Source organism: Micropterus dolomieu, linkage group LG17, assembly GCF_021292245.1.
Source record: "Micropterus dolomieu isolate WLL.071019.BEF.003 ecotype Adirondacks linkage group LG17, ASM2129224v1, whole genome shotgun sequence".
Lineage (NCBI taxonomy): Eukaryota > Metazoa > Chordata > Actinopteri > Centrarchiformes > Centrarchidae > Micropterus > Micropterus dolomieu.
Genome location: NC_060166.1, coordinates 664,840 through 677,908, shown reverse-complemented (window position 1 = coordinate 677,908; position 13,069 = coordinate 664,840). Strand labels below are relative to the sequence as shown.

The 13,069-nt window shown below is 40.7% G+C and overlaps 1 protein-coding gene across 1 annotated transcript in view; it reads left to right on the top strand.

Annotated features, from left to right (window-relative positions):
* The window catches only part of LOC123985987 (cell migration inducing hyaluronidase 1), a 134,934-nt gene that overhangs the window by 55,386 nt on the left and 66,479 nt on the right, over positions 1-13,069 (top strand). The window contains exons 2-3 of the mRNA XM_046074017.1: positions 7,147-7,284; positions 9,310-9,467. Coding sequence (XP_045929973.1) covers positions 7,147-7,284; positions 9,310-9,467 — 296 coding nt within the window. The remainder of the gene's footprint in view (positions 1-7,146; positions 7,285-9,309; positions 9,468-13,069) is intronic.

Sequence of the window (13,069 nt, the reverse complement as noted above, 5' to 3'; positions counted from 1 at the left end):
GATGCGGCTGGCTGGGCCACCCCTCACACTTTTATCCGGTTTTACAGTCTGGACCTGCCTTCTGCACCCGGCACCCGTGCGCTCTCCTCCTAGTCGTGCCGTCAGGTTCTGCACGCTGGGGGCAGGCGGGGTTTCGGTATGGCCTAAGTGGGTATCTCGTTCCCATAGTGTCGTCACCGACGCAGTTCGAGTTCCCTCGAAGGGGAACGTCTCGGGTTACGTATGTAACCCTTGTTCCCCGAGAAGGGGAACGAGACACTGTGTCGGTCCACCACACCCCGCCTGGAGTGCCTTGCTTCATAGAAAGGGCTAATGTGTCTTATGTGCCGGCGTGCTTATATACACCCTCCGGTTACGCCGTCACACACTACCGTTCTAGTAACACCAATAGGATTGGAGTAGTTTCATTCATAGTTCAGCCCTGCCACGCCCAGGGGCGTTCCCATAGTGTCGTCACCGACGCAGTGTCTCGTTCCCCTTCTCGGGGAACAAGGGTTACATACGTAACCCGAGACGTTTTACGTTTCAGAGAGCGAGATCAGATAATCCCTAGATCAGTAACTCTGGCAACTGATGCTCACAGGATAAATTGGAAAACCGTCAGTTTCTCTCTGACTCCTCCCCTCCTGCGGAGCCTGAGGCGGCTGTCTGACACACTGTTTCATTTCCTCATTCATTCTGTCGATATCAAAGCACATATCTGAACGCATTTACATCTTTAAAAACTTTAAATCTCGGTTAGATCGGCTATTAGTTTTTTTACCCAAACATAATCTTAAACATGACGTTTTTATTATCAATCTGTCATCGATGTATAGACAGATCTCCTGTGGATTTATCCTCAGCCCAGAATAAAATCTATGTCCGTCTTCAGGTATAACGCTGTGACTCTGTGGACAGTCGCACCGAAAACACTTACTGTGAGCTACATTACTGCAGTAATCACTATTTAACATGCAGGCTAACCTATAAAACTGATCAATGAAGAGTAATCTTTCATATTGTAGTCGCACTGATTGGAACATTCGTAGTAATCATGTGTTTTGACAGCATTAATAAAATACAAAATGAGCAAGATTTTATTAATGTAAAATAGACATCTAAAACTTTAACCTATAGACACATTTCCCACTACAAAAAATAATTAGGCTAACCTGCTGGAGGCTCTGCCTTTATTTACCCGTTGCCATGGTGAATCGTAGGCTAGTATCAGAGCTCCATTGATTATGGCTTTTTTTCATCCCCACGCACGCGCTTCCATCAGGCTCAACATACTCAGAGTTGATTGAACTGATTCTGATCAGCTGTTCTGGAACCGAAAATTCAGAGTTTCCCACCACAGGCTCAATCAACCCAGAGCTCAGGGACAAACTCAGAGTTTGTTAAGCCTGCTTTCTGAAACAGGGCTCTGAAAGCTTTGTTTGCAAACATGTCACCTTTTTCATGCCTTCTTAATTTGCATGTAGGCTACGTGTTTTGGATCAGAGCCAACATTAAGAGCGGAGGCACTTTGGGTCCTCCACACAGTGACTAGACACAAATCCTATAACACGAATTAGGAAATCAGGGAGTTGTTTCAGATGATTTTTCCGGACTCTGACATTGCTAAATCATTCACATGCAGGAAAGATAACGGTGCCTACATTATGACATACCTAATTTCCAAAAAGGCAGGACCATTAGTGCTGATGTTCAACAAGAGTCTGAATCACACCACCAAATGCAGATTAATGTACTATGTACACTCACTCACTCACAAACTCATGCCATCATGATTCTGTTTTTTTTTTTTATGCATCCAACCTGTTTTCATTCCTTTTACATTTGAATATATTTATTTACTTTGCAGGTAATTTTGTGACTGTATTTCCTTTGTACGTTTTCTTTTTTTGATGTCGTAATAAAGGTTTTAAATTTCATTCACAATGGTCTTAAAAATCTTAAATTTGACTAGGTGAAACATGCACTTAAAAGACCTAACTTATGCTGCTCATATAACAGCACCTACATAGGTGTCCTTGAGGACAGAAAGCTAGCCTAGTTTGTGTGAAATTTTTGTAGCACCGCTTGTTCATTCAGTGTTGAAGGATACAAATTCCTGCATCAAATTAATTTCCCAGGATGAGAGATGGAGCTTTGACAGAGAGTGAGAGAAGACAGAGCAGGTGTTTGCCTTCACTAAACTATACAGCAGGACTGGGTCATTTAGGATCTCTTATAACAAAGACTTTGAGTCAAACCAGACTGTTCAAACACACAGTGAAAGATATGCACATATGACATAAACATATGTACTGTACTTTCAAAGGAAACATGCAAACTGCAGGCTTGTTTTTCTCTGTATGCCATGTGGGGAAGTAGCATTATTCTTCTCCTGAAACAAACGAAGCATCTAACCAAGCAAGGTCACAGCTGCGTGTGCCTGTGTGTGTTTTTTTCACTACACATATCTCTAATTCTCTCACTGGCTCTTTTTATTGCAGCTTTATTGTGACTGCCAACAGAGGCTTTAATATACATAACTAGGCTATGTTTTCAGTGGTGTATAAAGATCCTACATAATGAACCGTTATGTTTTTATTACCTTAGAATGAGCCATTTCTATCGTCAAACACCACAGGTAGTGTACAGCACAAACGGACAAACTGCTCTACAGAGGGTGTTTTGTCAGTACGTCAATACATATGGAGAAGACAAAAAAGAAGACAAAGTTGTCTGGTTTGTTAGAAGTAAGAAGAGAAGTGAAATTTGGACAAATGGAGGCCCACGTGTTGTAGTCAGCACAATAGCCGACAGAGCTTGTTGGCCACCGTAGCTTCTCCAGCCCGCTTGCAAAAGGAGGGGTGAGTGGTGGCTGTGTTGTTGGTTGCAATTCGCAACCCTTACCACTAGATGTCACCAAAACTTACACACTGAACCTCTAAGATGCATAGTTTTCATCTGACAGCAACACCTGTGGTCTTGTAGCTCCTTTCCTAGGTAAAGTCATCTGCTGCACAGGAAGTGATGTGTTATGATTGGTATTAAAAACTGTAGAGTTAGCAACAACAGCCATAGATGAGCAAAGAGTGCCACTTCATGCCAGAATTACACTACATCCCATTTATGATTTTCGAGATTGTACAATGTCAGTTTAGGTTATTATGGTGACTTAAATTCCTAAAGATCGGGTAATGATTGAACAGAATTAGTTTGTACAACTTAAAATTAAAAGTATTTATAGCTGTTTTGAACAGCCACACTTGAAGTGTAAAGTAGGATTGTGGGTTTCATTAACCGCCAAATTCAAATGTTGACCTGAAAATGACACTAGAGTTTGGGGGATCACCAGCAATCACCAAATTTTGCGATGATTTATGTAGTATGTTATGGCCTGGCTCAGAGGTCACAGCAAATAGAGGAAACAACAAGTGAGGGATTACTAGAAAAAAGGAGTTTTATCACCAAAAGTAATTTCATTTGACCAATGTAACTTTTTTTTTTCAAAGCTTAACAAATGTGGCTGGCAAAACATAGTGCCAGGTTAACGTAAACGAACAAAAGGATAACAAAGCAACACACCATGATGCTGGGGACAAGGAAGAAGCAAGCAAGCCGGCAACAATCAGGAAGAGGTGGGTTTTATGCAGTCTAGAGACAGTGGCCAGCTGCCTCTGATTTCCCCGATGGCCTCAGCTCCAGCTCGCCAGGAAGTACACCCTGCAAGAAAACACAGACACACACACTCCCTGGCAGAGGCCCTGGGGCCGTCACAAGTAATTTCACAAGATAGGTGAAAACTTTGACCTGCTGATGGCGCTAGATGCTATGCATCAGGGGATCACCAACATCATCAGGATTCTTCCTTTGGACACCATAAATGTACCAATTTTCATGGCAATACATCCTAGAGTATTAGTAGTTTTTGAGATATTTCACTCAAAACCAAAAATGCCAGAGGATCATCAAAGTCAGGAGGATTGATACCCTCCTTTAATAGTTGTGGATATATTTTAATACGTGGACCAACTAACAGACATGGCCATCCATACAGCCATGTGTCTAATGTGGCTATAAACACCACAGCTAAAGCTGCTGTCTGCATGGTGTTTGATTTGATTTGCAATTTTACCAAATGAAAGCTTAATGATCCCTGTCATGTGGAAATTGGGGCATTAAAAAGCAATAGAATACATCAAAGAAGTTAAAAGCAATAGAATACATAAAAGAAAAGCAAATGAGGATGATATATGGTGAATATAGAGACAACCCCCCAAGTCAGACACATTGAGTAGGAAATATGTAAATTAAAATGTGTGAAAAATATAAGCATAAAGCAGGGTTCAGCTCATTAGCAAATGTGTTAAGACAGATTTGTTTTGTTTAGACAATGCATTCCCTCAATTTCCTCTCCATTTCACTCAAGCTTCACTGCAGTGTACATTTCATGTGAACAAAGATACTGCAGTGTTCACACTTTTTTCAGTGTTGTTAGTCTGAATTGTATTGCAGTGCATACCTGGCCTGACCTGTATGACCAAGACTGCATGACACTCGGTCCAAACATCAAATAACATTTTTTTAAATACTATCTAAAGAATGATCAATGGGCAAAATGAATACTAAAACTTTTTCTAAAACTTTTTCCAGCTATTTTTGTTGTAAACTGAAATTGAATGAAAACTGGAAACCGACTACTACTCTGTGAATACTGTCAATAGACGTCCAGAGAAAGCTCAAGGACATTCATCAGGTGTTACCATATCTCCCCATATACAACCACCTGTTATCTTGTGACCAATGTTCTACGATTAGCTAGTAAAACCATTTACACTAATTAGTGTTTTTTTTTTTGCCTTTTCAGTTTTTCCTGATGTTTCTGATGGGTAGTAAACAATAGAAAGCAGCATGTTGGCAAGTTACAATCTTATGATAGTTGCTGTGTTTATTTCATACAGTATAAAAATAAGGTGTAGCTGCTGTTGTGAACCGCATTGTGCTGATAGATGTGTTTATGGCGTTTGTGTGCTCTGAAAAACATCACAGCACGGATAGAAAGTCACAGTTGACGGACTGTTAGCCTAGCATGCTAATACTATGTAAACATTTGGATGAGTCGCGGTGGAAAAGCAGGATAATTGGCGTGTCCACCCGGGTGTCATGTTTCCATCACTGCTGATCGGAGCTGGAGCCGATAAATACCAGTGACTGCTGCAGAGTCATTTGACCGGGAGTGAATGCTGATTGTACACTTTCACACTGAAGACAAAAGCCAGTGTTTTTTTTTTAATCCAGTGATAAAGGGACTTACGTGTACTTTGAGTTAAGATGGTTTTTCAGATGCTCTTTCCAAACTTAATGGTCAGTATGCACAGACGAATGCAACTGGGCCACAATGCTAGTGTCACTAGGCTTGACATGCAAAGATGGATAGTCTATTGAAATCATTGAGAAGTGTAGGGAATAGTGTCTTAGATTCATAGCAGGGCTGCAGACAAACACGTCCACAGACACTTTGAGCCCTTCAGAATCAGCCATCACTCAAAGATAGCAGAAACCAGCTGATTGCATGTCACCACTTATCAATCAGTGTTAGCCCTCTGGGAAATCTACTTGACATTTCAGGTCCCTGGCCAGTCACTGCCAGTGATGGATCCGTTAGTTGGCAGGGAGATGAGGTAACCACCACACAATAGATTGAAACTTCATTTGGCAGACTGAGCAGTTACACACAGTATCTCAGTGCTATCATGACAATTACAGACACAATCTAAATGGGTTTATTGGTCACTCTTGAATGAGCAAGCCAATAACCTTGTGTGCTATTTTACCCCCATTTATATAGTTGGGGAGCTAAGAAAGTTAAAGAGTAGAAAAGGAATTGCACTAATCAGATCAGCTGGAAAAACTCACCGTCAAACCTGTCAGTAATCCTCATTGGATTACAGGAGATTTTCAGATGGTCTTAAATGTTGTAATTTACATTTTTTTCTATCTCATTTAATTCAACCTCATGATTTTGCAATGTTTCCCACAGTGCCTTTTAACTGCCTCAAGAAAACGTGTACTTACCTGTTGCTTTCAGTAAAAGGTGACAGGTTGGTCGGTGTATAGTGTATATAAATATGAATAACATGCCTTTATGAGGGATTTCTTTTTTGAATAAAGTAAGTATAGAAATAATAAAATAATTTTGAATAAAGTAAGTCTAGAAATAAGTCCTTGTTTTTTGTTTCAGCTGTAAAAGCTTTTGTCAAGGTGACAAAGCCTGATAAAAGCTACATCAGCTGAAGTATGTTCTACAATGTTTAATTTGCTCTAAAAATAGGTGGAAGTTTTCCATCTATTATTTTTATAATTTACATTAGGGGGACTGGGCAACTGTCTCCTTTTGACTTGAAGGCTCTACTCCGAGCTTCCTCCAGATGTTTGAGGTTCTTGCCCTGTCTCTAAGCAAGGATTATACTTCATGCGTCCGTGAGTACGCAAGGGTCCTCGTGACGAAAAAATTGTCATCAAAGGGGGTAAACGTAGGGTCTGTGCTGACGTCTGTGTGCCTCCTGTTTTCTATGACCACACGGACAGGTCCGCGCGCCGTCTACGCTACCAGGGCATCAACCGAACTACTGCGCATTTGTGGGACGTTTCCACCAAGCTGACTCCAGAAAGTAGTATAAACAGAAGTAGTCCACGTACGCAAGTAGTCGCACATACTCTTGCAGCACAGTCACCACAAAAGTCCTCATTGGACACGGTCATAAGCCTTCTCCAACTCCAAAAAACACATGTAGACTGTTTTCCAGAAATTCCTTGTGGCTCAGAGGAGAAATGTCTCTTTGGTGGAACTGCTAACAACTCAGACATCTGAAACTTCACAACTAGACAACTTTTTATGAGGAGTCACAAGCCAAAGTAACAGCTGTTACCAGCACCTAGTTCATTACTTCTCTCTGAAATGTAGGGTAGTAGAAAATAGAGTAGCATAAAATGGAAATACTCCAGTAAGTAATTACTTAAAAGTACTTTACTTAAGTATACAGGTGCAGCTCAAAAAATGAAATCTTTTGAGCTGCACCTGTATATCCTTGGTTACTTGTTACTTCCACCATAGGCGAGTTATATCTGTCTCTTAAAGTTAAATATTTGTGTATTTTCTGGCTCCTGCAGTGTGTCCAGATAAGGAGCCAGGACTGCAGCCATGGATGCCAGGACACAGTGAAGACCACCGTGTTACAATTGGTTATGGCAGGAAGGTCCTCCTCACAGCGTCGGCTACGGTCCACTCCATTGAGATTCTCAATGGAGGTAAGTTAGAAAATAAATCTTGTACATTCTTTAAAGTCACAGTGAAATTGTTGGTTTCTTTATCTTCTGTAATGTGGCATTTCTGAGTACACTACAATATGTGGGTGGGACATAGATATGAAGAGAATTTTAATTCACAATTTTATCCCAACCAGGTTCTTGTTCAAACACATCTTTTTCCTCTTTCTGTGACATTTCTATGCTAGCTACAACTCACAAGCTACTGGTCAAGTGTGATTTTATAAACTGGGTGGGGTTAGTTAGTCCCCCTAAATCACATTTTATTGGATCAACTTGTGTATATAACGCAGAGTTCAAGTTAAGTTATTAGAAATATTTTTTGACCAATAACTTAATTTTGTGCTCAAATTTGCTAAAACGGGACAATGGTGTATGACTATAGTAGAATGCGCAGGGCATACATCATCCTCCATGCTTGTGCAGGTGCACTGTCATGGTTATTTGTGTCCGAGCATCAAACTGACAAACACTATTGTAAGGTAGCTAGTCAACTTATCTTATATTGCCCTTAGTACTTAATTATATCTCTCTGTGTACGTGTGTCTGTTTGTTTATCTCTGTTGGTCTGTCCATATGCCCATCTAGTTAGTTAGCTAATTGAGATGTAGTTTTCTAGCTTTACAGCATTCTGTTAAGTCAAGAAGGAGCACTGCAAGTGCATTCACCTCAGCTGAACGTCAGTTTTTTCATGCTTTGTGTCATTGGCTCACTGAGGTACACGTTCCCTAGAAGGGCCAAATTAATTAGATATTTGAGATAATTTGTTCTCAAACTGTAGGCCTGGTTGCTGTTGCACATATATTGTAATATGGGAGTTATGGATATATAGTGCTCTATATTTCATGGTCGCTTTACTGTATGTTGACAACACCCATTGTATGTTTTATGTTCTTAGGTATTTTATTTATTATTTGGTTGATGTGTATTGACTACTGTTGCAAAACAAATTGCCCCTCGGGGACAATAAAGGCTATCAAATAAAATCAAAATAATCACTAGGATAAAGATAGGGTTGGATTTGGATCAGATTCAAACTTAGACATCCCAACAATATAATTTAATTTTGCATGTGTGGGCTAGGTTTTGCAACACTAAATTACTCGTGGATCATTGCATCATTCAAGAACGCAACATCACCAACACTTCATGCCAACACTCCTTGCTGCTGCAACACCATCCACCACCCCAACCTCCTGAGTTTTTTAACTGAATATTCCATTAATTAACCCATATTTTAATTTATCCTTGATAAAGTAATAAATTGTAAAATATTATGGTATTTTTAATGCAATATCTACTGGTTTTAAGGGAATAAAACCTTTTATACGTTTTATATGTTAGTTTTTGGTTTTTCAAATGAACAGACTAACTACGGAATGTCTGGCTACCAACATATTGATTTAAATTAAGTTTAAGTTAAGGTTTTGTGTTGAGTTTTCAAGGGGAAATATTGTTTGATATTGTTGACTTGCTAAGATCAAATGGTTTTTCCATTATGGAGCATTAGTTCTCCTTGCAGAAGCCTCATTGGTGCTCAGATTCTTTGATAGCTCCATCAAAGAGCAGAGCCTTTTCTGCCACATTTAACAGTAGAACCATTTGCTATACGATGTCAGTTCCTTGACAGTGTCTGACAAATTGAATTACTGAAAATATTGTGTAAAGGCACAAACAGGGTAATATTATGAACAAATGTGGTAAAAGCAGGGCCTCCACCTTTCACAGAAAAGTGGCACATACAGGTGATAGCACATACTTGGTGATCTTCAACAGCTATTCACCACTACTGAACTGGAATCATTGGATTGCAGACCTGGCAACACAGGTGGTTGGCCAGCTATATCTTCTGTGTGTGTGAGTGTGTGTGTGTGGACAGTCTGAGCCTAGGGCCATAAATGGTAGGAAGACAGGAGGTGTCTGAGGGCACTGGGGCATGAAAGACCTGCCAAGAGCCTTCATCACTCCCTCTCCCTCTCCCTCTCCCTCTCTCTCTCTTCCCTTTAGGAAAGCTGGTGATTGCTGACACCAACCGGCCCATACTGCTGCGAACAAAACATATTCTGATTGGGAACAAAGGGGAGCTTCACATTGGAAGTCCAGACTGTCCTTATAAAGGCAACCTTACCATCTCTCTTTTTGGAAGGTACAGTTGTATGAAGCATTAAAACATAGTGATTATGTGAGTTTTCAAGAAGTGCCACCAATCAACACACAAGTTATAGTCAATTTAACAATTTCAATCAACCAATAAAATCTCTGATATTCTGAACCTATATTGGACTGTCATTAAAATTCTGATCTAAAATGTTTAATTTAATGTAGTTTAATGGATTACATATTTGTTGTAAAATGGGTGAATATTCAACTGGATGTCTTGTCAGGGCTGTCTTGTGTGCAAGCAGGAACAGGTTACAGGACCCAAATTCAGGACAAGTAGGCGGGACGGATGTGTCTCAGGAGGTAGAGCGGGTTGGCCGTTAATCGGAAGGTCGGCGGTTCAATCCCTGGCTTGCGTGTCGAAGTGTCCTTGGGCAAGATACTGAACTCCGATGTATGAATGTGTGTGAATGTTAGTTTCCGTTTGAGCACTTAGGCTCAGTGTGTGAATGGTGGATGTAGTGTAAAAGCGCTTTGAGTGGTCGGAGCATTTACAGATACAGTCTCATAGAATTTATTAATAAGGGGAAGAAACCAAAGTTATTGCCAACAAAAAACAACAAAGGTAATCCATAACAGAGGTAGTCCGCCGAGCAGCAAAAACACAGTCCATAAACAAATAATCCAGGGGAAGACAGAACAAAAGGATTATCCAAAAACGAGGCAGCAGAAACAGGCAGGCAAGGAAGACACACGGCAGTGGATGAACATACAACGAACCAGCAAGAGCTAAACCGAACCAACAAACATCACCCAAACAATCACAAAAACAAGCAGACAGATCAAAACCACATAAAACATGGAAACAGACTGAAACCAGAGTCACAGAACAAACTGACATAAAACAAGCAAACAAGGAGAGGTAAATAAGAGATGTTACAGAACACAGGACAAGAATCTCACTGGAACTCAAAACACAGAACAGACAAGCAGGCAGAGGAACTGAATCAAAATGCAGAAGCAAAGCTAAATGCAGAAAAATAAATTAAACATCATAAGGCAAACCGAATAACAAACTGAATAACGAGAACAGACTAAAGCAGAATAATCAAAATAATAATGAAACTAAACAGATCAGACCAGAACCACACAACCAGACTCCCCAACAAGACACACAGACAGTATCAGACCAACAAGCACAAACACACAGAAACTAGACACAAGACAACAGACAGGACTGAAGCCCAAACACAGACTAAATGACAGATACAGAAAAGACAAAAAAATAACAAAACTGACTGAGAACTAACTAAACAGAGCAGAGCAGACATTCCCACAGTGTGACATGTCTATTGGAAACCCTAGCTTATTTCCCAGACATGTAACAATTAGGGCTGTTGCTGTGAAGTAATTTGTTGGGGCTTAACAGCGCGGTATGCAGTATTATTGCCATTTTTGATCAATAAAGTAATTTGGTGCCATATAGCATAGTGTGTCTGTGGATCTCACCTCACTGCACAGCGAGCCTCTAACAGCAGCTTTATGGTCTGAGCTGGTTGCTGGGTGCTAGTCAAAGTTACACGACATTGCTGAGCAAAATCATTTCTGTAGTTTGACCATGACTTTTTCATATGTAGCTATATCGTTACCTTCAGGGCATGTCTATCAAACCAATTTACATACCGCAGCAACGCACACACACACACAGCCCGGTGTGGCGCAGAATGGGCTTCCATTCAACTTTAACAAAGGTTACACGTGTGCTGTAGTAACATTATAACTAAATTTCCACAGAAGCAACATTAAAAACAGCTGAAGGCATCCAACACACTACTCTCGTTATTTAGCAAGCTTCAATTGAGACTTACTGTTCACACAGTTTCTCTTGACTGCCCCTCAGTATCTCAACATCAGTCTAACATCGCTGAGCCTGCTAGCCACATTAGCCGTGCAATATGCTAACACCAAGTTAGCTAACCTACAAAACAAAGAGTAAAACAACACAAATACAGCAACACTTAATGTACAGCTTTCAGTTTTAAGTCGGGTCACATACAGCCCATGGCGATCCGTCCTTGAACAGTTAGAAAGCTTTTTTCGTTTGTGGAAATTTTGAAGCACTAATTTATTTATTTAACACGCACTGAAGTGTAAAGTATGAACTTTGCGGTTGTTGCGGTAGAATATATTTAAACTGACGCTTTTGTCCAAGGTCGCACGCCTCTGGAGCAACCAGGGGGTTAAATGTCTTGCTCAGGGACACATTGGTGGACGTGGAACAGTGGGAATCTCTCACACCAAAGGCATGTCCATCCATCGCCATCCCGCAGATATGTTAGCGACGTAGCTCTAAGGATGGCAGTATGGGAATCTACTAACTTTAGTAATCCGCTGACTTTTCTTCTAGTGCCATGTCAGATCGACGTTTAGTCAGCAGCTGTTATAAGAAGGCCGCAGAATTTGATACACACAATCATGTGCCTATCAGGATGATCTGTAATTGCTTACATGATTCTCTTTCACTTTTTATCTACATGTAATCTAACTTCATCACCAGATAAAAATTTCAGTTTGCCCAGTACTTTGGTTTATGACCAAATACCTGCAAAACTAAGGGCATTCACATTCAAATGATGTACTTTGAGTTGAGTATGCTAATTAGTAAATATTAGCATGCTAACATGCTAATGCGGTGTTGGAGGACAGATGACAGAAAACGCGTCACACTTTCACCTGCCACTGTCTTCTATACAGTCTGCTACATGCATTTTACTGACGGCCGTTTTACCAATGCATCGGCGGAGGAAATGCTATCAGAAGTCTTTACATAAAGTTCAACAGAGTAACAGACCCCCCACACCCCCGCGGTAAAGTAAGCGCACCATAAAACGTAGTGGGAGTTATCGTGTGCAGTGCATGACAGAACCATCGGCTGTATGATTGCTGATACGCGCACATTAGTTTCTATCATGGGTAAGTAATAGCTACTCCTGCCAGACAGTAAAGTGTACTAAACTTTACAGTGTAGTGATGTTAACACAGCATATCGTTAGCAAACACCCCAGCCGGTCAGTTTTTGGTTGTCATGGTAATGTATTACGTCCGACTATTAACCACACCCCCATTTTCTGTTTGAGAAAGAACGTTCACCAAAAACGGCAGTTAAAACTGGCTGGAGGGGGGCTTTAATGAATATCACTGTCTAATCACATCAAATGGCTCACATCTCACACATCTGATAAATATCAACCATCAGGTTCAATTCAATTCAATTTTATTTATATAGCGCCAAATCACAACAACAGTTATCTCACAGCGCTTTTCATAAAAGAGCAGGTCTAGATCGTACTCTGTGATGTTATTTACAGAAGCCCAACAGTTCCCACCAAGAGCAAGCACTAGGCGACAGAGGCAAGGAAAAACTTCCTTTTAAGAGGCAGAAACCTCGAGCAGAACCATGGCTCAGGGTGGGCGGCCATCTGCCTCGACCGGTTGGGGTGAGAGAGAGAGAGAGGGAGAGAGAGAGAGAGAGAGAGAGAGAGAGAGGCAGCCTACACAATATACACACAGAGGTACAGACAGTGAAGGTAATGTTGCTATAGACTAAATGAAAAATGGTACAGATATTTATAATAGTGTTAATGGTAACCATCGTAATGTTAATGAT